Source organism: Sciurus carolinensis, chromosome 8 (assembly GCF_902686445.1).
Source record: "Sciurus carolinensis chromosome 8, mSciCar1.2, whole genome shotgun sequence".
Classification (NCBI taxonomy): Eukaryota; Metazoa; Chordata; class Mammalia; order Rodentia; family Sciuridae; genus Sciurus; species Sciurus carolinensis.
The window spans coordinates 147099562-147127528 of NC_062220.1; the positions used below are offsets into that span (position 1 = coordinate 147099562).

Here is a 27967-nt window from a genome sequence, read left to right on the forward strand (position 1 = left end):
AAACAAAAAACAGTTATCTATATAGACTTCTTTATTAAAGGGACACTGTCTACCCAATAGACAAAAATCCAGACATGATGTAAACAATCTGCCTTCACTGAGAATAAATGTGCCATTCACATACCCTTTCTCAGACAGTTTCAAGTATTAAGTGAACGTACACAAAAGCATATAATATGTAATTATCCACCACTTTCTCTTTGCATACAAATGAAGTAATTCATGTCTTCTGCTGAATGCATTTTTAGGAGCTGACCTAGCTATGCTCTGAGCAAGCAAATACAGAGTCACAAGTGAATGCAGACACATGAGACGACAACCGAGTGTCTGTTCACAGAACAAAAACCCCAGCCAAGGAGACTTGACCAGACATGAATTGAATCCCATGAGCCAAAAACATTGAGGGACAAGGTAAATTTCATTCTCTAAAGCAGCTGAGGCTGTCAGACAACTGTTAGGGCTCCAGAGTATAAACTAATCTCCCTGGGATAACAAGTATTTGAAAAAGGATTTTCTAAAACAAGAATGGTTTTCCATTTCCAAATAATGAATGTCAAGGCCAAATTAATTCCATGAGAAACAAATCTTTTAAACATTACCTCTGCCACCCTTCATTATTTTACTAAAGAGCTTTTTTAAAATACAGATTTTCTTTCACGAATAACATGCAGCATACTCATCGTAATCCTACTACTGAAAAAGGTGAGGGAAAAACATGTGATTAATAATTAATGATAGAAACCACACCTGGGGTGGGATCTGGCAAAGTTCCCCAGGCTGGTTTCCTCCCAGTTGACCAGGAAACTTGGGCAATGGCAGAAAAGCTACCAACTTGGTCCCGTGCATGGCACCCTTAACTCCTCCAGATGCTGGGATGAGCAGAAGAGAGGCAGGGATCACACATGAACTTCAGACATCTCCACCCACGTCCCTGCTCTCCAGCACAACTAACAGTCTTTGGCAGGAACAGTGGCAGCTGAGGCTACTGGACTCTCACATTGTCAATGAGATCAACCATGGGCAGCTGAGGTCACCAGACCAGGGACTGCAACCAAATTGAATATTTTCAAAAAACATGGATGCAAGTGGCCACTGAGAGCCACAGAAGGGCACAGAGCAGTTGGGGATAGGGGTGGGGTTGCAGGATGCTGACGAAGCAAGAGTCACCACTGTTCATGCTGGGACCAACTAGATGTTGGGCCCATCATGGACAGGGAAGAAAACTAAAACCTCAACAGAGGCATCTACCACTGAAGTGTCTTGGAGTGTCTCTGAGTGGTTACATTCTCTGGAAACTGCTCCCCAATTATTACATTCTTCAATGTAGAAAGCCCTTGATAGGATGGAACCTACACAGATGAAGCTGATCAGAGAGAACATAAACTTTGTGATTTAGGGCAAGAAGCACCCTAAAATCTCTTCATTTTTAAGAAAGAAACAAAACTTGCCTTAGGAATAAGATAGAAACTGAAAACACAACTATAATGTGCCATTCCTCTGCAGGAAAAAGAAATCACTAAGGACAACATTACTCTAGCCCTCAAGACACAACCACCACCTTAGGCCTGATGCCTTTCCTAGAAATAGAACCCTGTGGACTAGAAGTTGGACTTTCCCCCTCTATTTTCATTTTTGCCCCATGGTGTTTGTTTTCTTGTTTAAAGAGCTGTCCCCATTTGTGCAGCTATGTGGATTATCCAGTCCCACCATCTTAACTGCATTTCCAGGGTCCTATAATGAAGAGCCTGAGCTTAGAAAATTCAAAACCAAAGTCTCTTTTACCCAGGTTAATTTCCTCCTTTCTCCAAGAAATTATGAACACAAAGGAGCCGAAAGGAGAAAACAGTAGTATAAGAAGCAAACCCCAAAGTAACTTCTGTATTCCTGTTTCTTCTGTGGGTTCACTTCCTTTCAGCAACTTGCAGTATTATTCTGCATGCACTTGTTAAGTCTCCTTTGAACACCTTAGGAAGGTCTCTCCATTAGAGCCTCGATCCAGCTGCTTCCATTCATCAGTTTAGTGGTGGCGATTACATACTCTGTACCTCCATCCTCCAACTGGGAGAGGAACCTCAGGGCAGCGATTTCAGCAAAGGTCACACCCCCGAGGAAAAATATCAAAGTAACTCGGTTTTCTCCCGGTTGACCTAAAATGTAAACATTTCAGAATCCAGAAGTAATCATTATTGGTACCTTTCTTCCTGCCTCTTAAAATGATTTTTCCAAATTCATAAGAATAAAAAGGTCGAATATGTCTTAGTACAGACAGCTCATTTGAAACTCAGGAACACTGATTTTGATCTCAATGCTTTTTCAGACTCCTGAGAGCCTCGCGGTGGAGACTGAAAGTTGCTCCCCCGAGGGAATGACGCAGCTCTGCTGCTTCGATAGACAATAGCCATTAGCGACTGACAAAAGAGGTACACTCGCCTCTGATACCTAAGTACTTCAAGATGTCTTTTACAAAGCAACTGCACAATACATGAAAACCACACTAATAGCACATAATTATTCCTACACACTGGACTCGGACTTACGTTTCTTTTGCAGCCCTGTGGGCAGTGGCTGCCGTTCTTCAAAGTGGGGGCCTGGGAGGATGCGGAGAACCTCCTCAATACTCCGCCAGCCAGGCCTGGAAAGCAGCTGAGCCAGCCGCACGCTGAGCGGGGCATAACCACTGTACACGTAGGATATGTCTGTGGGGTTCTGCCAAATAAATAAAGAAAAAAAAGCACCTGGAGATACAGAGATTCAGAGCCACCTCTATCTTCAGGGTAGTTCAAAACTATCTGATTTGAAAGCAGAAACACAACCCCCTCACCCATGCCCTGCTCCAATCCCTAAGCAAATGAACTTTATTTTTACCAGCCAGGGCTTCATTTTGACTCAAATCTTGAAAAGTCACTCAAAGAAACTCTGGGTATTGAAGATGAAAAAGTCAGGCTGGGGTCATAGCTCAGTGGTAGAGTGCTTGCCTAGCACGTGGGAGGCACTGGGTTCGATTCTCAGAACCAAATACAAATAAATAAAGGTCCATAGACAACTAAAAAAAAATATTAAAAAGAAGATGAAAAAGTATCATCTGTTTGGCAAGAAATTTCTTAGATGGTACTGTGACACTCCAGCTGAATAATAATGCCTACAACCTTTGAACCCAGCAATGCTATTTTTAGGCATTTATCCTACAGAGGTATTTGTAGACCATCAGAGATAACCAAAGAATATTAGTTGTAACAAAGTAAATTGCAAAAGGTTAGAAACTACTTGAATTTCTATCTTCTGAATTTGTTAAATCACAAAATAAGGTATATCCTTAAAACCACTCTGTGGAGATTGGGGATGTAGCTCAGTAGTAGAGTGTATGCTTAGCAATTTGCAAAGCCCTGAGTTCAATTTCCAGCACAAAACAAAAAACAAATAAAAAACCCCACTAAGTAGCAATTAAAAGGAATGACTGGTGTGATTCTGTCCTGCACATCTGTTCCCTGGGGAAGCACTCATATATTTTCCGTCCTCCTCCTCTCCCACCTAAGTGCATGGATGCAAGATTCAGTGGACATGAACACGAGCCCCCTGGAGGCCCCAGAACTATCTTTTCAATTGTGAGCTAACAACTCTGACAAAGATTATCACTTTAAGGTGGACACTGATGAAAATGAGCACCACTACCAGTAAGAATGGTCAATTTAGGGGCTGGTGCAAAGGATGAACCGCACGATGTTGAAGCAGAGGCAAAGTACTATGAAGGCAGTTCAGTTAAAGTCACACTGGCAACTTTCAAAATGTACAGTCAACAGTTTCCCTTGGGAGCTTTGAAATTACACCACCTGTGGTCTTAAGGTGGAAGTGCAGTTTGGGGCCTGTGCACATTAGTGGACAGCACTTCCTAGTTCTGTAGAAGATATTAAAGCAAAAATGCAAGCAAGTATAGAAAAATTGGTTCTTTTCCCAAAGTGGAAGCCAAGTTCATCAATTATGTGGAGAATGGCTTCTGGATGACTGATCAGGAGACTATTCAAGATCTCTGGCAGTAGAAGAAGTCTCTTTAAGAAAATAGTTTAAATAGTTTGTTAAATTTTGTTTAAACAGTTTGTTAAATTTTCTATCTTATTTCATTTCTACAACAGTTGATATCTGGCTGTCCTTTTTATAATGCAAACTGAGAACTTTCCCTACTGTTTCATAAATGTTATCCACGTTCCAGTGCCAAGAATGTGTTGTCCAAAATGCCTGTTTGGTCTTTTAAGATGGAACTCCATCCTTTGCTTGTTTTTTTTTTTTTTTTTTTTTTTTGTTGTTGTTTATTTTTTGAGGGGGGACAAGGGGGACCAGGGATTGAACTCAGGGACACTCGATCACTGAGCCACATCCAGTCCAATTTTGTATTTTATTTAGAGACAGGGTCTTGCTGAGTTGCTTAGGGCCTCACAGTTGCTGAGGCTGGCTCTGAACTCTCCATCCTTCTGCCTCAGCCTCCCGAGCTGCTGGGATTACAGGTGTGTGCCACCACACCCTTTGCTTGGTTTTTAACTGTGTGGAATGTTATGATAGGACATAGTAGCGGGGGTCAGACATAGAAATAGTTGTGAAACGAAAATATACATGTGAAATAAACTCAGTATTTTAATAAAGTAAACATAAAAAAGAATGAGAAAGAATAGGGTGGATCACTGAAGGATCTTCAATATCTAGTGAAGTGATGGGTGGGTTTGGAGGCAGGAAGATGAGAATAGTGAGGAGAGCTACACTAAGAGATTATGCACATGATACAACACAGAAATTAAGGGTATCTATTTTCCCACTGGGAAAAAAAGTAATCCAATTTTGCTATTAATAGAGAAAACTAGTTATAAGCATTTCTTAAGAAAGGCATCCCAAATAAGTACCTTATGAAAAACAAACCAAAAAAGAAACAACAACAACAACAAAAACCCAAAAACCAACCAAACAAAAAGACAAAAAAAAAAAAAATTAGGAATATTACAATATACAACAAATGTAAGTCAGCCTTGGTGGCACACGCCTGTAATCCCAGCTACTTGGGAGGCTGAGGCAGGAGGACCATGAATTTGAGGCCAGCCTCAGCAACTTAGCAAGATCCTGTCGCAAAACAAAATATAAAAAGAACTGGCAATATAGCTTAGTGGTAGAGCACCCCTGGGTTCAATCCCTAGTACCAAAAAAAAAAACAAAATAAAAATAAAGCTAACAAATGTAAAGGAAAGTATATGCTACTTTTGAGACCAACAGTATAGAATATGTACCATTTGTGTAAAATGTTTACATAGGCATAGAATCTTTCTAGAAGGGTAGATTAAAACTGGTTTAACTCTGCAGGAAACTGGATAAGCTGTGGAAGGAAACCTCCTCATCAGTGCTTGCCTTACTTCTATGTGTCTGACTGACTTACTCTTGGTAGACATTTCCCACCAGCACCTCCTATGGTTCCCCAGGAGGCCCTGGAGATGGCCCGTAGGTGCTATGCCAACACGTTCCCACACCCTGTTTGTGCTTGCACAATAGAAGCATGCAGGGGGCAGTTGGAGAGTGGGCAGTAGCATGAGGTCAGGGCTTGTATCTCCCTGGCTTCCACCTGTGACACTGCTGGAGACTAGATGTGTCCCTCTGCAGTTTCCATCCCAGCTTTCTAGAATAACTCCTTTGCTGCCCTTCAGGCCTCAGTAGGTAAGGGCTCCCCACTGTATTGCCTACTAGTCTCTACTCCATCCACATCTTTTTGTTTTATAGGTATCAGGGATTGAACCCAGGTGCTCAATCACTGAGCCACATCCCCAGCCCTTTTTATTTTTTGAGACAGGATCTTGCTAAGTTGCTTAGGGTCTCACTAAGTTGAAGCTGGCTTTGAACTTGTGATCCTCCTGATTCAGCCTCCTGAGCCACTTGGATTACAGGCGTGCACCCCTGCGCCCAGTGCCCACATCCTTATTAATCTCTCCTCAGGCTCCCCAGTTCGATAGCAATCTCTGTTTCCTCCTGAGATTCTGATGGACACAACACACAAATGCATTACTTTTTCAGCCAGACTCAGTGGCACACGCCTGTCATCCCAGTGGCTCCGGAGGCTGAGGCAGGAGGATCTCAAGTTCAGTCAGTCTTAGCAAACAACTGAGGTGCTAAGCAATTCAGTGTCTCTAAATAAAATACAATTAGGGCTGGGGATGTGGCTAAGTGGTCGAGTGCCCCTGAGTTCAAACCCTGGTACCCAGGGGCTGGGGTTGTGGCTCAGTGATAGAGCACTTGCCTGTCATGTGTGATGCACTGGATTTGATTCTCAGCATCACATATAAATAAATAAATTAAATAAAGATCCATTGACAACTAAGAAAATATTTTTTTTTAAAAATTAGATGTGTAGATTAAGTAGCATATGTCGTCACAGTGAACCATGAAACCAGTAACTAAGTGCAGTTACAGCGGAGGAGTGCACCTTACTTGCTCGTTAACGTCATCCATCCAGAGGCGTAATGTTTTCCGAATTGTGGGGTAGTTGTTCCTGCCCCCTGTCTGTGGCCTCAGCAGGCCGGCCTTCTCTAGGTTGGACAAGGTCAGTATGTGCTCATAGCCGTAGGTCTGCAAAGAAATCATTTGGCCTTGATGTCGGATCAGGAAAAGGGCTTTTGCAATTTTCAAAACAGAGCACTTCCAACAAATCGATTTGCTTTGTACTTCAGGGCACATTAACAAGGTCCAGCAGTAACTCCTGATGAGCACAGGGGACAGGGCAGGGATGAGACTTGTCTAAAACTGCTTGTCCATTGATATTAACCCAGCTCATTGTTTCAAAGTGGGGTTTAAACTTTTTAAAGTCAGAATTTATGGGCTCAACCTAAGTAAGCATCAAATAAATTATAGGTGGGATATAATTAGCTCTAAAAAGGATGTGGCAGATCTACACATCCCAATAAGAAAGAGCTTCTGAATCTATTCTTAAAGACAAAAAAAAAAGTTAATAAAATATTATATATTGTAGGATTCTATTTCTGCCTTTAAAAAAGGATGTAAATAGTAACCAAAACCTGCAAAATAGTTTCTAGGAGCTGAGCATGGTTCTGGTCTGAGCACTTTACATTCATTTTTAGCTCAGTCATCCTCAAACCCATGAGGCAGCTGGGCATGACGGTGCACACCTATAATCCTGGCGACTCTGGAGGCCGTGGCAGGAGGATCACAAGTTCCAAGTCAACCACAGTTTAGCGAGGTCCTAAGTAACTCAGCAAGACCTTGTCTCAAATAAAAACAAAAAGTCCCCCAAACCCACGAGGTAGGTATTGTTATTATCTCCTTTTGAGTTATTTACTTGGTATTGGGGATTAAACCTAGAGGTGCTTAACCACTGAACCACATCCCTTCCCCTTTCAATTTATTCATTTATTTATTTAAATTTTGAGACATGGTCTAAGTTGCTTAGGACCTCAGTAAATTGCTAGGGCTGGCCTTGTATTTATGATCCTCCTGCCTCAGTCTCCCAAATTTCTTGGATTACCAGGTGTATACTACCATGCCTGACTTCATTTGAGACTTTTAAATAACTTGCTCGAGATCTCGTGGCCAGGAAAAGCAGAGGTGAGCCAGGATCCAGCCAGTATCACTCTGAAGTTTGTATACAAAAATGCACTTTGTATATATTTGAAAACGGGGGCTGGGGTTGTGGCTCCACGATAGAGCACTTGCCTACCATGTGTGAGGCACTGGGTTTGATCCTCAGCACCGCATATAAATAAATGAATAAAATAAAGGTCCATCAACAACTAAAAATATATATTAAAAAAAAAAAGAAATAAAATGGGAAACTGGAAGAAGCCACACCAACTGGCTGATATGGGTCACATCTGAGGAGGGAAATGGGAGTGTGTGTGGGTCTGAGGGATGTTCATTTTTTGCTCCATGTACTTCTGCATTCTTGGAATCTTATGAGTATGCATGGTTTCTCTGTAACTTAAAAAAAAGACAAATGCAAACAAAATTAATGAGCTCTTAGTTTTAATGATAAATTTAACAATGACAGCAGCAAATAAATACTGCCTGAGACATTTTCAAACAAGATTTTTTTAAAATAGAGGAAGCAAAAAATCCCCCAAAACAAAACAAAAACAAAAAATAAAAATACATCCATACATACATAAAACAGCAATGAACTTCTTCCTTATTATAAAGAATCAGGCTTGGGCTGGGGTTGTAGCTCAGTGGTAGAGCACTTACTTAGCACATGTGAGAACCTGGGTTAGATCCTCAGCACCACATAAAAATAAATAAATAAAGGTATTGTGTTCACCTACAACTAAAAAAAAATTTTTTTTTAATTAAAAAAATAAAATAACAGGCTTTTCTTAAATAAGCCTGTTAAGGAACTGTTATCCAAAATTTGCAAAGTTATCTTCCTCCATCACATAACCGGCTCACTGAGGACATGAGCATTAGGCCCAAAATGCCTGGGTTTTGGCACTGGTTCTGACATTTACTAGCTGGTGACCATGGGCCAGTTATGAAATTAGTACATGCCTTAGGGTTTTCATCCATAAACAGGGGATGATAATAGCACCTAACTCATCAGGCTGTCTGAGAGTTAAACAAACACGTATGCATAAAGCCCTTCAGATAGGCCCTGGCGGACAATAAATACTCAGTAAATGCTTGCTACTGTTTTTACTATAGAAATAGAATAAATAATTACAGATAATTAGAAAAATTCTTATAGCTGTTAAAAGATTAAAGATTGTAGTAGCAATATACCAAAAAAGGCATTTAGTGACTATTTTTTAAAATGCTTTTTTCCCCCTTGGCAAATTAAAACCTTTAAAATACACTACCTGGAGAATTTCTCTTTTGTAGTAATCCAAAACTTTTTGTTTGAGTCCACTGTTGCACACAGACTGGAGGCAGACCAGCCTTAAAACCTTGATCAGCGGGTGTTTTTGGGCAATGCAATCCTCAATGTAATTGTTGACCTAGAAACGAAGCACATACATATACCACTGCCTTCAGAAACTTAAAGAACTTGATGTTTAAAATTATTTTTCTAAGTTAAAGAAAGGAAATGTGCAAGAGATTGGCTCATTATTTTTTCTCATTCCCTAAGCCCTGACTGAGGTAGCTTCCTCAGCCCCTGCCACACACGCCCCCAGTCCCCACAAAAACACACCAGTTATCAGGCCAAATTATAGGAGCAGAGGCAGTGAGGACATCTCTGGCCACTCCCAATGCTGCCCTGACACATCTATTTCAGTGGACAAACTCCTTAGAGTCTGCCAAATGTTTGGGGCTTATGGGACCAAGTTTATCTAAAAAATAGCAGCAATTTAGTGTAAAGTCACAAGAATATTTTTAGAAGATGGGAATTTTCACAAATGGAATAATTTAGGAGATTAATAAGGGTGGCTTTTTTGGGGGATGGGGGTGCTGGGGATTGAACCCAGGGCCTTGTACATGCTAGGCAAGTGCTCTACCACTAAGCTACACACAACCCCTACAGTTGAATACATAAAGACATGATACAACAAATTCTCCCAAAAAGTAAATATCTTGTTTTTGGTTTTTGCAATGCTGGGGACTGAACCCAGGACTTCATGCATACCTGGCACACCCTCTACCACTGAGCCAAATCCATAGCCCCAAAAGCAAAGATCTTAATTTATCTATTCTAGTCCTTAAAAATCTTGGATTTCAGGGACCATGTCTCATCTCACCATCTATATTGCACAAAGTATCTTACACAGAGTAATGCTAAACATTTGTACTTGACAAAATCCATATTTTCACATTTTGCGTTGCTCCTAAAAATATTTAGGCAAGGCATGGGTATCAAAGTAATTGTTTATTTGACTATAGTTTTATGTTTGGTAAACTTTCAACTATTTGTTATTGACAGTTTTATTGTCTACATACCTTGTCAGTGTCTATTCCAGACATAAACTCTTGTTCCACTGTTAATTTATCAAAGAAGTCTTCAGAAGCTAAAATATAATTAGCAAATTTTCAACTCAGAAATTCAATAAACATTAATTTGAGTGGTTTGCTTTTATATACAAAGTGTGATTAAGAAAGAAGACATGCAAAAAAGAAAGGAAGCACAAATTCAATCATCAGCCAATGAGACACTTACGAGAAACTTGGAAAGCCCTAGAACTCTGAATTTCTACATTACATTTAGATATGGTTGACTACTGTATTCCTTTGCTATCCTTAGGATTTAAATACTGATGTCAAAATCTTGCAGAATGAGCTTCAATATTAACAAAAACTATTTTTTGTGCGTGTGGGTGGGTAAGGATACTAGAGATTGAACCCAGATTTAACACTAAGATACATCCCCAGTCCTTTTCTATTTTTTATTTTGAGACCAGGTCTTACCAAGTTTCTAAAGGCCTTGCTAAGTTGCCCAGGTTGGCCTCAAATGTGTGATCCTTCTGCTTCAGTCCCCCAAGTTGCTGAAATTACAGGTGTATGCCACTGTGCCTGGATGCATAATTTTTTTCTCTTATCTATATTCTAAATATTTTGTCATAAGACAGAGTTAATCACTAACTGCTAACGTGTACACGTACTTAATACTGAGAAACACACCATCTTAGAAGAGTTGACAGGGCTGGGGTGAAGCTCAATGTTAGAGTACAAGCTTTGTATGAGCAAGGTCCTGGGTTGTATTCTCAGTGCAGAAGGGAAAAAAAAAGTCAACTTTCCCAAGGAAGTATCACTGTGTATAGAAACCAGCCCCAAAGGATACTTACTAGTGACATCTTTGATTAACTCTGCAATCGAGGTATGATTTGCAAGTGAGCCCCTTGCTGCCTGCATGTGGGGCAACTGGGAAACAAACTGCTTAATCTCCCCCACTGTCTTAGCGTTGTGCCTTTCCTGAAATAGACAAGAGGGCAGTGGCTTCAAGCAACGCAGACATTCAGAGGGTATTTAACTTACTTTACCATGAAGGAATGGATATAGACAAGTTAGGACAAACCTATCCAACATTACACAGAACAACAAAAAAGATCAATGTATCACTGAAAGACTTTGAGGGGCCTGTTTCCCATATTAGCACTTCTTTTTAAATAACTAATTATTTTTTTGTACTGGGATTAAACCAGGGGCACTCTACTACTGGAGCTACCTCAGTTCTTTTTAAGTTTTATTTTGAGTCAGCTACACAAGCTAAGTTGCTTAGGGTCTCACTAAAATGGAGAGGCTAGCTTCCAACTTTCTGATCCTCCTGCCCCAGCCTCTGTGGTTGCTTGTGCCACGGCGCCTTACACATTAGCACTTCTTTAGAGACAAAGGGCCTACAACTCTCTTTTCCTGTGCATCAGTTCATACATTTTGTCAGTATTTTGTGGGCATTTAAGTATTAGTGGACAGTGTTGGGTAAACCACACAAATTTCTGAGTAAAAACTAAGATGAAAAAATCAGGTTTTGGGTAGAGGAGGCTAAAAAAAGTGAACCATTTCCTATGTAACAAATCCAGTCCTTCTCTGAACGTCAATCTTGAATGACGTAACAAAGTGAACCTAGCTTAGTGATGAGACTATTTTTCAGGGCAAAATTTGATAATTTCAACCAAAAGTATCTTCAGAAATATGAAAATCAATTAATGAATATAATTCCTAAGACAGATAAAATTTGGAACTAAATGCTCAGTGAAAAAATTTTCTAAAACTTTTCTAATTTATGTCTTCAAAGTCTAAATATTCAGAGTTTATCAGCTTACTGATTCCCATGTTTCAAAAAGGAGCTTAACAAGAATAAACCAGTGAAGGGCAAGAGGAGGCAGGAAGTGATAATGAGGCCCTGGACTGTCAGGGACTCCGGTCTCATTATCACCCACCACACATGCGGGGCTCCCCTGCCACCAACATGGTGGCTGGACCTGCAGTTTCCATCATGAACTGCAAGTTCTGTCACAGAAGAGCTTTTATTTTTAGTACAGTTGGCTTCCTCTTAAGTGAGGTAGGAAATAATTTAAAGGAAGTCAATGAAAATGTGTGTGCTGAAAACATAAACTGCAAACATGTGTGTCCCATGTCCCCTACAAAAGGAGAAAAACCTAACAGGGCCTCTTTTGACATGGGTGTGGGAAAAAGTCTGAAAAGAAAGAGACCCCTGGGTCCTCACGAACCTGCAGTTACTCGGCGTAGGAAAGGTGCAGCTAGCTACCCGAGGCCATGTATGTGGAGTTCTTATTCTCCCGGGAGCGGGCGCCCTAGCAATGAGAACAGCAGGACGACCTTCAAAGCTCATCTCACCTCGAAGGCCGCAGAGATGATTTTTGCCTTCTTGCTGAGCACAGAGCCCACCGCGTTGAAGTTCTTATCTCGGATCTCCGCATAGAGCTCCTCTGCAGAATTCAGCTGGAGTTTCTTTGCCTCTGTGGGGAGGTCCTTCCCGCCATCGCCCTGCTTCTTGGGTGCAAATTTCTCAGGGGGTAATTTCACATAACCTGAACGACAATGGGAGGGAACAAGCACCTATGTGCAATTACTGGAAGAAGCAACAATCAAGAGCCCAGGCACAACAGGGAATTTCCAGCTCAACAGAGAATGGAAGACAGTTCTACAAGAAAGTGGCATACAGCTCTGGGGTTTTATTTCCCATGATCCAAGTACAGGTAGGAAATAGTGACTCTTGACGGGCAAGGTGGCGCATACCTGTAATCCCAGCAGCTCAGGAGGAAGAGGCAGGACTGTGAGTTCAAAGCCAGCCTCAGCAAATTAGCAAGACCCTGTCTCAAGATAAAACTAATAAAAAGAACTGGGTGTGGATCAGTGGTTAAGCACTCCTGGGTTCAATCCTTGGTACCAAAGGCGGGGGGGGGAAGGAAATAGTGACTCTTTGGTATTGATGGTTCCATTTTTTCTTTGGGGGCACCTATATATAAGCCACCACAGCAATGTCCAGTTCCTAAACTGACTGAGAGATTAGGTCATTTTTTCTCTTTTGTAAGTTAGGTGTAGTTCAGTGGTACAGTAATTACCTAGCATGAGCAAGGACCTGGGTTTTATGCCCGGCACCATAAAAAAACTTACAAGGATCTGCCCATTGTCTTCTACGGTTTTCAAACTGCAGGTATGTCCCATTAGGGTACCATGAATCAAGCTATTGGGTTGCAAGAAACATTAAAAAACAAGAAAACAAAATAGCAACAAACGAAAGAGGAAATACCAGAGAGCATCACATGAAGTAAAGGCCAGTGGCTTTTTTATTTTTAATGAAACTTGTTTGGGTTTTATACATACATATATGCATGCACTGGGTTATGATAAAATATACTTCTTACTGTGGGTTGCAGATTAAAGTAGTTTGAAAGTCACTCCAGAACAAGGATCAGAAACTATGGGATGAGGGCCAAATTCTGCTCAATTCCCCCTTTTTTTTAATACCAGGGATTAAACTCAGGGGTGCTTAACAATTGAGCTCCATTCCCAGACCTTTTTTAAATTTTTGAGATAGGGTCTCACTAAGTTGCTGAGGTTGGTTTTGAACTTGAGATCCTCCTGCCTCAGCCTCCCCAGTTGCTGGGATTACAAGTATGTGCCATTGCATAGTTTCACTTCCATTTTTGTAAATAAATTTTATGGGCACACTGCCACACCCATTCTATATGTAGTATGGCTAGCAACACCCCCTTCTTTCTCTTCCTCTTCTTTTTGCAGTACTAGGTATCAAACCCAGGGCACTTTACCACTGAGCTACATCCCTAGCGTTTTTTCGAAATTTTGAGACAGGGTCTCATTAAATTGCCCAGGCTGGCTTTGAGCAATTTAATGCAATCCTCCTGACTCCGCCTCCCAAATAGCTGGGTTTAACAGGTGTGCACCCATGACTGGCTTTTCTTCTATTTTTCCAGTTTCCCTAACCAATGTTAAAAAAAAATGCAAAAACAAACAAAAAAACCAGGCTGTGAATTAGCTGGATGTGGTAGCACACACCTATAATCCCAGAAATCTGGCAGGCTGAGACAGGAGGATCACAAGTTCAAAGCCAGCTTCAGCAACTTAGCAAGGCCCTGAGCAACTTAGTGAGATCCTGTCTCAAAATAAAAAATACAAAAGGGTTGGCAATGTAGTTCAGTGGTTAAAGCACCCCTAGGTTCAATCCCAGGTACCATAAAAAAAAAAACAGGGGCTGGGGAGATAGCTCAGACGGTAGAGTGCTTGCCTTGTAAGCACAAGGCCCTGGGTTCGATCCCCAGTACCCCCCAAAAAAAAAAAAACAAAAACAAAAAACAAAACAAAACAGAACAAAAAAAAGAGGTTGTGAGTTTACACGTGTGCTTCATTTCCTTGGAAAGCCTCTGCCGACCTTTTACCTTTCTTATACAACCATCTCCTGAGCCCCCACAGGCCACCCCTTCCCATCCAAAACACTCTGGGGTGGGGGGGTGTGCACACTTGTAATCCCAGCTACTTGGGAGGTTGAAACAGGTCAATTTTAAGTTTGAGGCCAGCCTCAGCAACTTATCAAAGCCCTATCTCACACTATTTTTTTTTTTTTTTTTTTTTTTTGGTGGTTGCTGAGCATCAAACTCAGAGTCTCATGTGTACTAGGCAAGTACTCTAGTACTGAGCTACATCCCTAGCCCAAGACCCTGAAGCCTAAGAAATAAAAGGGACTGGGGATGTAGTTCAGTGGGAGAGCATCTCTGGATTCAATCCCCAGTAAAAAAAAAAAAAAAAAAAATTAAATCTCTCAGATTTTAAATGCTGACAGAAACAAAGAAATATTACATGGGTCAAAATCAACCAAACAAAACATGCTTGTGATCTCTAACCTAATAACCTCTCATGCCCAAAATTGAGCAGGCCTTCCAATGTTTCACCGAGTGACCCCAACCTTCTGTATCAGCCTTGTCCCTGAGTCTGTCCCCATCTGTGCTCTCTCCTGCAAGCTGGCTGTTGCGCCATGTCCAGCATTCATCATGCTGCCCACCCCTCCCCAGAGCCTCCATCAGAACTCTACCCTTGTTTGCAAACCCAGCACAGCCACCTCTTGCACAAACTCTGCAGAACTATTGCCAGCCATGAGGCTGACTCTTTGGAGGCATGGTCTGGGTATTTCTCCTCCCGTTATTTTCTTCTTTTTGGATGCTCCCATTTGATCATTTTATGTATACTATATACATCTATATGGACAGAAACACATGTAAACTACATATTATACACACAGATATAAAATTTATAACTGGAATAAGTTTAGCTACATAGTTTTTTATGTTCCACATTTATTATTTTATTATGTTCCCAACCACCTGGATTGTTCAGAAAATTCCAGAAAGGGCAATACAAATTTTTCTGCAAACCTCTCTGATCTCCTTCTTTGGAATGATTCCTCAAGGGACATGCTAAAGTTTTGGATTTTCTTGAGCCAAGAGTTAACGTTTTATGAGTTGCCAAATTGCTGCCAAAAAGATTTATGCTAACCTGCACTTTGAAATCATCATTAGAAACTGGATTGTTAAGGTCACATAATGCGTAAGTATGCCACATGAGAAAGGCAGCCTCCACAAAAAGGATATTTTTATCATATTACCTACTAGGGAGATAAGCCAATCTCAAAAAACTAAAGGACGAATGATCTCGCTGATAAGCGGATGAGGACATATAATGGGGGGTGGGACGGGCTAGCATTAGGTTTAGGGTTAGGTTTAGAGTTAGGCTAAGGAGAGCGGTAAGAATGAAGGAAAGAAGGACTGTGTAGAGGGAAAAGAGGGGTGGGAGGGGTGGGAGGGGTGGGGGGAGGGGAAAAATAAAATAAACATCATTACCCTATGTAAACGTAAAAAAAAAAAAAAAAAATATTACCTACTAGGAAAAATAGGGGTCATTTTACTTACTGTTCTGAATGCCATAGATTTCATCAATGAGTCCTTCATATGTAAGCTGAGTGGCAAGAGGCGTTAATAAATCCACGTTTCGATCAAGCAACAAGAGGTTGTCAAAAACAGGAAATATTGAATTTTGGCTTCCTGTAAACTCTCTCTTCATTCTGATCATCATATTAGCAACTTGCTGGAAATAAAATATTGAATCAGGTGGGACCTTCCTGGAATTAGCAGGAAAACAGCTAAAAACAGACCATCAAAATAGGAGAAAAACTGCAAGAGTGAGACTGATAAGAAATAAAAAGCTATCAAAAAGCATTTGCTGTTGGCCACCCATGCCACCACTTAGAGCCAAAAGCAGCCACCAATCCCCAGTAAGCACGCTGTGCTTGCTATTTGAGCCAATATGTTCTACAAAGTCAATGAAGTCATTGAATTTGGCTAGCTAACCCTGACCCACTGCTCTTAGGGAAATACACTGGGCACAACTGCTGTCAACTGATCAACACAACCTGGTTCTGAGTGTGTTTCTGTTTAAAGACACTGACTTCTATCGCTGAATCATTCACAGTCAACACTCCATCACTCTGGCCCAAATGAAGCTTCCCTAACACACTGATTCCTCCACAAGGCGCATCACGGGCTTTCTGTGCTCAGAACACTAGGTAGCACTTCAGCTCTATACTTGAGGGCCTAACCAGCAAAATCATCAACGAAAGCTACAAATGGTGGAAAAACAACACTGAACAGACTGAAGTCCAGGGAGGAAACAAGTAGAGTCACCTTATTCAACCTCAGCCAAGAATGTGTTCAGTGGGTGACAAATTTCTCAACACTGTCACAACATACCATGAGTAGAGACTGGAGGGTCAACACAAATTAGAGTGAGGAGGGAAAGTCCAAACAAGGATTTGTGAGTTATGGCGCCTGGCTGTACTAGTGAGGAGTGTCCCTTTCCTCACTACCAAACCCCCTTCACCACCAGAAAACAGCTGGTTCTCACCCGAGCACACTCGCCTTTCCCGAAGATCTGGGGAATGGTTCCGTACAGGGCTTGCAGGGTCATCAGCCCCTTGGCTGCATGATACAGGCTCGTCTGGTCTCCCTCAAGGTAGCACTCCTGCGGGGGAGAAAGGCCAGTTACTACGGACCAGTCTTCCCAGGGGCCTTCCAGGTGCCGCCTCTGTTCCAGTGTTGGGGTGCAGCAAGGGACAATAAAACCATTTCCAAATATTTCATGCTTGGCCAGCACTCCAGCCAGCACTGCAAAGCTGCCATGTGACAGCCGAGTCCCTGAGGGCACCTGTGCAGCAGCTCTCCCAGGCACAGGTGAAGTGTGGGCCCTGCCTGCAGCTCTTCTTAGTTGACCAGCTGTCCAATAATAGACTAATGAATGAAGACTTGCAAGGGATGGGCCGCCTCCCTTACTAGTGAATGTAAACTCAGGACATTCTGGGAGGGACACGTGGTCTACAGGAATACCCTCAAAGTCACACATGAAAACTCAACAAGGATGAGACAGATTTTCACATTCATTAACCATAAATGAAGACCACCATATCTTGAGAAATGAAAAGAGTGAGCTGAAAATCTTGAATATAATCTCACATGTGAAATATATTTTACTTTTTTAAAGACTGAAGTATGCTTTGTAGAGTATGCAAAACACATGACATATACATGTGTGTAAAGTATATAAAATACGTGATATATCCTATCATATACAGCATGCATATTTTGCATACATAAATATGAAAAATACACACTTTATATATCATTCATGAATATGAAGGTATGTATATGTATATTATGGATTCTGCATTGAAAAAAGCACCCCCTTCTCAAATACACACAAAAGCATCTGGGAAGTGGGGGTGGGGGAAGTGACCAGTTTAGAAACTGGTGGATCACAGCACAAGTTTAGATTGTGTTGATCTGACTCCCAGTTATGTCAACAACTAGCTGTGCCCTATGCTGGTTAGATAAGCTCTCTGTGCCTCAGTTTATTTATCTGCAGAATGGGGCATATTCCACATAGGATGAGGGTTAAATGAGAAAAATATTTGTGACGTATTTAATACCAGTACCTGAAATACACAGTAAATGTTTAGTGATAGTTAGCTTTTATTATCTGGAATAGTTCAGGTTTTTTTTTTTACAATCTTCATTCACTCGTAAGTCAAAATGGTACTTTGCACCAATCCCCGACTCCTGCTACCCCAATGTGTCTCCAGTGTACAAGGCCAGAAGCAAGAGGGCAGCGAGGGTGCAGAGACTGAGCAAGGGAGGCCTTCTCACGTGCTCCGCCAGGAATGATGAGGAAGAGGGCGGTCTTGCACAAGACACCGAGGAGTGTGTGGTATGAAAAGCGTTGCTGGGTGACTCTCCAAGTCTGGTGAAGTTAACATTTCCTGAACATGGCAGATCATAATGGAGTTTGCCATCAGACACAATTTCTGGCAAAGTTACTTAAAACTCTTGATCAGAAAGAGCTTAAGATGAAAATGCAAGAAAAAAAAAATTGGGGGGGAACACCTCTTAAAATAGCATTCTCATTTTGTGTGTGTGTGTGTGTGCTGGGGATTGAACCCAGGGCCTTGTGCTTACAAGGCAAGCACTCTACCGACTGAGCTCTTCCCAGCCCCTAAAGAGTTTTGTTGTCCCCCCGCCCCCGGCTTGAGGGGCCAGGGATTCGAACCGCAGTCCTTGCGCATGCTAGGCGAGCGCTCTCCAAAAGGAGCTATTTCTTCAGCTCCAGCATTCTCATTTTATTTAGCTGTTTCTTTCTTTCTTTCTTTCTTTTTTGCAGTACTAGGGATTGAACCCAAGGCCTTGCAAATACTAAGCCAGTGCTCAACCACTGAGCTCTATCCCCAGCCCTTTATTTAGTTTTTAAAAGTGGTATTACTATGGCTGGGCTGTGGCTCAGGGGTAGAGTGCTTCCCTAGCACGTGTGAGGCACTGGGTTTGCTCCTCAACATCAAATAAAAATAAATAAAATTAAGATTGTGTACAAAAAAATAGTTGTATTACTAAAAGACATTCCTTTTATGATTCCATCTCTTATAATAGATTTCCTAGTTAACAATAGATTTTATTTTTTGCAGTGCTAGGGACTAAACCCAGGGTCTCATGTATGTTAGGGCAAGTGCTCCACCACTGAGCTACACACCCAGCAACAACAGATCTCAATCGTGAATATTTTGGCCTACTATAATTGGTGACAGGGTGATTCTTTGTGTTAAAATCCCAATTCTATTCTATGTTTGTGGAATTCCATGTGCTATTTCAAGCTATGAGGACATTCTGGGATGAATGCTCATACCACCCAGTGACATTTAAATGTACATATTTTTTGACCCCAAAGTCCCTTATATACCCACACCATAGAAAACCTTGCAGTTTTTACCCAGTATGTGGATTTTAGATACACTGATAGAATGAAGGCCACAATACACTGCAAGCTATTACTGAGTATTGAACTGGACAGAACTTTAATTTTCACATTTTATACACTATAATGATGGAGATGATCACAATCCTAACCGGAAGCACAGATTGATTAGAAGTGCCTCCTGAAGCCAGGAAACATGAACTATACTCCTTAATAAGTGTAATTACCTCAATTCCATCCGTAACGGGGCTGACTTTAACATTAGGCACGGCTCTTAGCTCTGTGACCCAGGCGAAATCCTTCAGTTAACAGGCTCTTAAGTGAACTTACAAAGCCCAGGGCTTAAAATTCTCAAAAGAAAGTAACTGTCATATTTTGCAAATCATCAGAAAGTAAACAGGAAATCCCTTCTTGGCACAGGTTTGTCATGTCACAGCAAATTTTCCCTGGCTGCCACCAATTCCCATTAATTGTACGGATGTGAATGAATTAAATATAGGTTTACCATCATAAACATATGATAGAGCACGTATAGGAGAATGTTGTTTCTGGAATCTAAGTGAGGGGTACATGAGCATTCAATGAACAATTCAACTCTTCTGAATGTCTGAATTGTTTTTCTGTAACCTGTTGGTTATAGAAAAGCTGTCCCATCACTTTATGAGATTCCGTGTTAAGTACATAGCAAAAAAGTCCAGAAGTTTTCCTGGTGTAAAATTTCCACTGCCCTAAATGAACCCTTTTAGGGTCATGACCACCAAGACAACATACCAGGGAGAAAAACATTTCAATAATTCTATGTATTACATCAATGGTTCCCAAGAGTTCTAAGTGCAAGACCAGGAGCAGCAGCAGTGCAAAACCATAAATCAAAGATGAAAATATGGATAAACATGATTACATTAAAACACAGCAAAAACCACCATAAGCAAAGTCAAAAGACAAACAGCAGTCAGACACGGTGGTTCATGCCTATAATCCCAGCTACTTAGGAGGCTGAGGCAGAAGGACTGCAAGTTTGAAGCCAGCCTGGGTAACTTATCAGGACCCTATAGCAAAATTAAATTTAAAAAAAAATGGCTGTAGCTCAGTGGTCAAGTACTCGCCTACCAGGTATGAGGCCCTGGGGTGGATCTCCACAAGGGAAAAAAAGAAAAAAGAAAAAAGAAAATGGCAGAAGACAGCCTACAGAGCAAGGGCTCCCGTGTTAGGTGAGAAACTGACGCTGATGCTTCAGAGGAAGACTGGCTCAACAAATGGTGATGCATTCAAATAATGGAACACAGTACAATTTCAACTATTCATACAGAAGCACTTTCATAAATGGCAGAAGATTACTCCAAAATGTCTTATTAAGAGCAAGCTATCGGGCTGGGGATATAGCTCAGTTGGTAGAGTGCCTGCCTTGCATGTACAAGGCCCTGGGTTTACTCTCCAGAACCACAAAAAAAAAAAAAAAAAAAAAAAAAAAAGGAAAGAAAAGAAAAGAAAAGAAAAAAAGAGCAAGCTATCAAAATGTGTGTATATGTGTATATACAACCATATGTTTAAAAGTGAGGAGAATACTATATAGGCTAAGAGCTGCAGCTGCATAAAGCACCTCAGAAAAAAGAGTTAAACACACCACAAATACACCTGGGTGTGATGGCACATGCCTGTAATCCCAGTGATTCAGGAGGCTGAGGCAAGAGGATCGCAACTTCAAGGCCAGCCTCACCAATCAAGCAAGAACCTATCTGAAAAATTTAAAAAGGGCTAGGGATGTGGTTCGCTGGTTAAGTAACCTTGGGTTCAATCCTCAGTACCCCAAAAAAGAAAACACACACACATGCATACACAAAGAAAAAGAGTGAGGAATAGGGATTGTTTCTGGAAGGAACAGGCAGATTGAGAACTGGTGGCTTCCTCTTCATTCTGTGACCTTTCTGATTCAAAGAAATTCTACCGTGTGCATGGATTATGTTTACAAAACATGCTCAAGTTATTTTTAAAAGATAAATAATATTCCTATGAGAGAAAGTGTTTAATGGAAGAAAAATGGCAAATAAAGTAAGTATATAAAACATACTGGCAAAAAGACTTTCAGAACCAAGAGAAAAGGTATGTCCACTCACCAATAAACCTATGTTAGAAAATAATCAGTGGGCAACAACAGTGCTGGTCAGTGGCTATCCACCTGAAAGAAAATACTATAGCACACACACAAACCCATAACCCAAGTCATATTAAAGACCTATGTATGAAGAGGAGAACTTAAAAAACTTAAAAAAAAAAATGCAAGACTATACTTTCAGAGTAAAGGATTTACTAAGATTCGAAAAGAGCAAACCAAACAAAAAAGTGACAGATTTACACTCTTTGGTTAAAGGTCTTATACTTCCTGATTCAAAGCTTACAGCAGAGCTACAGAATCAAGACTGTGTTGTAGGCAAGAAGACAGACAGACCAATGGAACAGATTGAAAGACCTGAAATAAACCCTTACACTTAGGCACAACTGACTTTTGGCAAGGGTAACAAGACAATTCAAAGAGGAAAACACTCTTTTCAACAAATGGTGTTGGAACAATTGGATATCCACACGAAAAAAGAAAAAAAATATAGACCCCCCTGTCTCATATTATACACAAAATTAACTTAAAATGGATCAAAGACCTAAAATGCAAGAGCTAAAGTTATAAAACTCTTAGAAGGAAACTCCAGTGTGAATCTTTGTGACTTGGTTTAGGCAACAGTTTCATAAATATGATACCAAAAGCAGAAGTAAAAGAAGAAAAAAGATAAACTACACTTTCCCAAAATTATAAACATTTGTGCATTAAAGGACCCCACTTTCACCAAGAAAGTTAAAAAACAGCCACAGAATGGAGGAAAATATTTGGAAATTCTGTATCTGATAAGAGATCTGCATCTAGAATACATTAAGAATTCTTAGGGCTGGGGAGATAGCTTAGTCAGTAGAGTGCTTGCCTTGTATGTACAAGGCCCTGGGTTCGATCCCCAGCACCACCAAAAAAAAAAAAAAAAAAAAGAATTCTTGCTAGGTGCAGTGGCACACATACATAATTCCTATGTCTCAGGAGGCTGAGGCAGGAGGATCGCAAGTTAAAGGTCAGTCTCAGTAACTTAGCAATACCCTGTATCAAAATAAGAAAAGTAAAAAGGGCTGGGGATGCAGTTTGTGGTAGAGCACCCTGGGATGGATCCCAGTACAAAAAAAAAAATTGTAACTTTGTAATAAAAACAAGATAAATAACACAAAGTAGGTAAGTGATGTGAAAAGATATTTCTCCAAAAGATGACATGTAAGTGGCAAATAAGCATATGAAAAGATAACGGACATCATTTGTCATGACAGAAATGAAAAGTAAAACCACAATGAAAAACCACTCATACCAGTTGGAAAAGACGGACGACAGGATCGGTGAGAAGGTGCAATCGCTGCTAGTGGGAATATGAAACGGTAGCGCTACGGGGCAAAAGAGTTTGGTAATTCCTGGGCTGGGGTTGTGGCTCAGTGGTAGAGCGCTTGCATGGGGCACTGGGTTCAAACCTCAGCACCATATAAATAAATAAATTTTAAAAAGGGTATTGTGTCCATCTACAACTAAAAAAAAAAAAAGACTTTGGCAGTTCCTCAAAATGTTAACCACAGTCAACATATGACCTGCAAGTCTACTCCTAGGTGTATGTAAGAGAAACAATAGCCCCAAAGGGAAACAACCTATTGGCTGTCCATCACCTGATGAATGACACATCAAATGTAGAATACCATTATGAAGAAGTACTAGTTGGCAAGAAGAAGAAATGGTGGGCGTAAGCTGGAACACTGGAAACATAAAGCTAAGAAGAAGCAGTCAGACACAAAAGACCATATACCTACTAGGGTTTCACTGACCAGAAATCTCCAGAATAGACAAATCCATACAGATAAAATAGATCAGTGGTTTCCAGTGGTTGGAGGAAGGAAGGACCGCTGATGGGTGTGGGGTTTCTTTTGCAGATGATTACAGTGTGCCAAAATTAGAGTGTAGTGATAGTTGCACAAGTTTGAATAAAATGAAAACCACTGAACTGCAACCTTTAAAGGGATGAATTTTATGGTATGTGAATTATAATAAGTAAATCTATTAAAATTATAACTATTTTTCATGAGAAATGTCTACTACTACATCATCATCATCATCATCATCATCATTACTTTTGATACTGGGAATTGAACCCAGGGACACTTATTTAACCACTGAGCCATCCCCAGCCCTTTTTATTTTTTATTTTGAGACAGGGTCTCACTAAGTTACTTAGGGCCTCACTATATTGCTGAGGCTGGCCTTGAACTTGTGATTCTCCTGCCTCAGCCTCCCAAGTTGACAGCTGGGATTACAGGTGTGACTCACCACACCAGCAGGAAATGTTTACATTATAAAAAGCATTATAACAAAGTTAAAAGACAAACCAAAGACTAGAAGATGCTTGAAACTTTTATAAATTGCAATGATTAGTATACAGAATATAAAAAGAATTCCTAAAAAATTAGAAATAAGTCAAGAAAAAGAATAAGCAATTTGCCAAAGATCTTGAACATCAATACACATATGAAACAAACCTCAGCTTCACAGTGATCAAGGAGTGCAAATTAAAACAAGCCTTGTGACACTTCCACACTTATAAATTTGGCAAAAATTCAAGTCTGATATCAGGGAAAGGCCAAACTTACTTTGAAAGCACCCTCTGATTCCATGGACAAGAGATCCCCATCAAATGGTATAAGATCTAAACTGTACTCCTCCCTGTGGATAAAGGATCCCAAAACACCAAGGTCCTTCAACCGCTGTTCACACAGCAAGCTACGGCGGGGCACAAACAAAATGTGGAAATCTCTTGCTGGTCCACGTCTGTCTTCACTGCAAAGGAAGTAACATTTATTAGCTTGTGAGTTCTCAGAGTCAGGGACTATTTTGCTTATTTTGTCTCCTCTGCCTGGCACAAAGTGGGCAGTAAATAAACATTGGTTAGATAAATGTAAGAATACTAACTCTCAGATCCAAACTGTTAAGAGTTCTATGATCTTTTTCATTCCCAAATAGGAAAATAGCATTGAATCACAGCTATTTGTGGTATATCTTCTAGAATTCTTTTAAACCATTTATGGGGCATAAAGCTCTCAGGTTTATTAAAAGAGGATATCTATGCCTTACTAAAAACAAATGGTTCTTTAACAAAACCAATGAAACAACAGTCTTATATTAAGATGAGAAATCACTCGACTCCCACCTTCTATTCTCCTTGACAATGGACTTCCAAAAATAGCGCAGATGCTTTTAAGATTTTAAGGGATGCATCCATCAATTGTTCCACAGAGTGCAGACTATGCAAGATGACTTCCTCTGTACATTGGATGCAATGTTAAATTTTAATCAGTTGTTATTTACTTATAAAATTCAAGCATACTACATTCAGTATATTGAAAAATAATCATTAGACTTCCATGACTATCCCAATTTTCTAAAAGACCACCTTCCAGTGCACTGGCAAGGGTGGGGGTTTATAATGACAAAGAGCTCAGTACATAAAAACCACTGTAAAGGGCTAGGGTTGTGGTTCAGGGGTAGAGCACTCATCTAGCACCTGTGAGGCACTGGGTTTGATCCTTATCACCACATAACAAATAAATAAATAAAATAAAGCTATTAAAAAAAAAAAAAAAGAAAAAGAAAAAAATCGTAAACTCTGAGATACCTGAGCACATTTTCAGCAATTACATCCATCAATTCTAGCCTGGGTCTGACAAAGAAAATAATATTCTTGACATCTGCTGCTGGCAAACGACTTCCTTTAAGTGTGAACATTTTTTCCACTTCATGTTCCTAAGAAAACACATACACAAAAGGTTAACACAGACCCTGAAATTTATCTATCATTTCCAGACCCAGAAATCATATATACTCCTAATGCAATGCAAGGTAATGATTTACTATCAAAATTTAGGCCCCCCCCCCAGCCAAATACATAAAGGACAAAGTTTCAGCATGAAGCCACCACTGTAAATCAGCATTCAAATGACTAACACAACAAACTACTGAAGACACCAGGTAATGGTCACCTTATATAATGCTAGCATTAGCACAGAGCATTGCATATAAAATGTTAACCACCCGTTAGTATCAGTGTTTGTACCAATTCAACTGTTTGCAAGCCACTCACAAGGAAATGTAAAATCCTATCTATTATTCCTGCTCAAATTCAGAATTATTAATCCCATAAGAAAACACAAATTTACCTTCAGTAGTGAATACTGTGCAATCAGGCCAAAGGGTCCTGTTAGGTACTCATCCCAAACTATTGCCTGAAATGGAGATAAATTGTCTCTTACTACAGATAATCTTGAGAATTTCAACAAAATCAACAGAAAATAGCAGTCATACACAGGAATATTTCTTCCAACTTGGGAGTTAAAATTTTTAATTGGATCATGAACAATGGTAGCACATGCCTGTAATCCCAGAGTCTCTACTCTGGAGGCTGAGGCAGGAGGATTGCAAGTTCAAGCCAGCCTGGGCAACTTTGAGAGACCTTGTCTAAAAATTAAATTTTTCTTTCTTTCTTTTTTCTTTTTTTTTTTTTTTTTTTTTTTGAGACAGGGTCTTGGTAAGTTACTTAGGGCTTCTCTAAGTTGCTGAGACTGGTTTTGAACTTGTGATCCTCCTGCCTCAGCTTCCCATCACTGGGATTACAGGCATGTACCACCACACCCAGCTTAAAAATTAAATTTCTAAAAAGGGCCAAGAACACAGCTCAATGGTAGAGTGCTTGCACAGCATGTGGGAGGCCCTGGGTTCAATCCTCAGTAAAAAAGTAAAAAATTTAATTGGCTCTGATCACATTCATAGTCTAACAATCTAAATTATAATGGCATGTGATGCTAGTGTGGGTCACAGAGAAGATAAAGAGTTAATCATTGTTCTCAATAGAAAGGAGCTGTAGAATTTGTGTATCTAAGTCATGATATCATTAGATTGAACCATACAGAAATTCCAATTATAAAGACCTAAAACCTATAAGTACTACAAATTTTATTTGGGCATAAGAGGAAAATTTTAAAAGCTCAGGAAGTTTAAGTAACCGTCCAAGGTCATATAAAGAACTTGGACTTTACCTCTAGTACAAAGGAGTCAAGACTTCCTAAGTCATTGCTCTGGACCCCTGAGTATTTCTGCTACGAAATTCCAGCTTCACTCCTTTTTTTAAATTGAAGTTTTTATTTACATAATTGTAGATTGTTTACTTATAAGAAATATGGAGATCACTGTGCACTTTGCCTGGTTTCCTCGGATAGTAACAAGTAACATTATGCAAAACTATAGTATAATATTACATTTCAGCGTACTGTCATCTATACGCTCTACGATCACATTCAGATTCTAGCATCATCTGCTGAATTTAAACAAGGGGCCTGTGATTCATCCCGCTTTCTTCTCTCACTGGCTACAAGTAAGCACTCTACCTCTTGGGGTTCTATTCTCTCCAAGACTGGTTCCCGCTCTTCCTCAATCCTTAGTAGAGAGTAGTTATCTAAGCAGATGGACAAATCCCAGGGGGAGGACAGAGAGGTAACAACACCTAAATCCTACAACGTTCTGATCGACAGTGTCTGACTCCCTCCTGAGGTGGGTGCTCACAAGGAGAGAGAATCCTATTTCAGAAAGGTCAAGTTAAAATCTAAATAACATCTCTCATGATGGGTACGAGCAGGGTATAGGGCATCGGTGCTTCAGAGACTTGCGAAGGTACGATTTGCACTGACACGTACGGTCACTGTAACGAGTGGACACGGGGCCCCGACACCCCTCGGGCAGCGCCCCACTCGTCTCGTGTCTCAGAGGGCGCCCAAATCAAAGCGCTCTCCAGGCGCTCTCCAGGCTATAGGTGGCTTGTCCTGCCGTCACGGGGCCACGCCGTCTCCGGGCTGGATGCCCAGGCCCTCCCCGCCTCGTCGTTGCCGCCTGCACCGGGATGCAGGGAGAAAGGCCCCGAAGTTCGCCTCCTTGGAAGACTCTGGGGACCTCTTACACCTCGAGCTTAGGAGATCGGGGACCGTATGAGGACGGGCCGGCCATGGGAACAGATGGCGGTGTCACAGCCTCGGGCCCCTCACCTTGCTCCCGGCGCATTTGTCCAGAAACTCGCGCAGCTCGCGACGCACCGCCTCGCGCAGCACGTTCAGATTCACACGACCGTAGGACAGGTGCGCCGCCATCTTGGCCCCGCCCCTTTCCAGCCGCAGCGCGTGCGCACTTCCTACGCCCGGACCACGGGTGTGGTCACGTGACCGTATATCACGTGGCTGTATCACCACGTGATCGGAGCTGCTGACTCAGGCCAAACCCGGAAGCCGAAATCGGCCACCCGAGTTCATTTCCTGTCGGGTCCCAGTGCCCGTCTCTTTTCTTTACTTCGCCGCTTTTTCAGACCCTTCCTTCCTTCTGGAATCGACTGGCCTTGAAAAGGGACGTTGGAAGTTTGGAGACTGATCTCATTCGACCCCTTTAAAGATCGCCTCGTTTTCGCACCCAGAGTACTTGCCATGTAATGGTAATTTGAAGCTAAATTTGTATGCTAATCTTTTATTTTATAAAAGTCAGAAGATCTACCCAGCACAATGGACCACACTTGTAATCCCAGCTTGGCTGGAGGCCGAGGCAGGAGGATCGCAATCTGGAGATCAGCTTCAACAATCTAGCGGC

General features: G+C 41.0%; 1 protein-coding gene and 1 non-coding gene across 2 annotated transcripts; both read right to left on the bottom strand.

Moving 5' to 3' along the window:
- Vps33a (VPS33A core subunit of CORVET and HOPS complexes) lies at positions 1 to 27493 on the bottom strand. Its single transcript, XM_047562511.1, has 13 exons — positions 27379 to 27493; positions 25504 to 25569; positions 24963 to 25090; positions 23941 to 24127; positions 16834 to 16950; positions 15843 to 16017; positions 12256 to 12449; positions 10746 to 10872; positions 9904 to 9971; positions 8829 to 8966; positions 6454 to 6591; positions 2538 to 2706; positions 1 to 2147 (listed from the first exon to the last, which is right to left on the bottom strand). Exons 1-13 carry the CDS (start codon positions 27478 to 27480, stop codon positions 1966 to 1968), a joined length of 1791 nt encoding a protein of 596 aa, XP_047418467.1. The 5' UTR covers positions 27481 to 27493; the 3' UTR covers positions 1 to 1965.
- Trnaa-agc (transfer RNA alanine (anticodon AGC)) lies at positions 9410 to 9485 on the bottom strand. The gene has a single exon. It is a non-coding gene; the product is annotated as a tRNA-Ala (tRNA).
- Positions 27494 to 27967: the final 474 nt, after the last annotated feature.

What these genes read in the sequence shown, in the direction of transcription:
- Vps33a (XM_047562511.1), bottom strand. Translation starts at nt 27,480, where the DNA reads ATGGCGGCGCACCTGTCCTACGGTCGTGTGAATCTGAACGTGCTGCGC. An exon ending in ACAAAAGAGAAATTCTCCAG is followed by an intron (nt 6,592 to 8,828) that starts GTAGTGTATTTT and finishes ATTTCTTTGCAG; the next exon opens with ACCTACGGCTATGAGCACAT. An exon ending in CACAGGGCTGCAAAAGAAAC is followed by an intron (nt 2,148 to 2,537) that starts GTAAGTCCGAGT and finishes TTTACATTTTAG; the next exon opens with GTCAACCGGGAGAAAACCGA.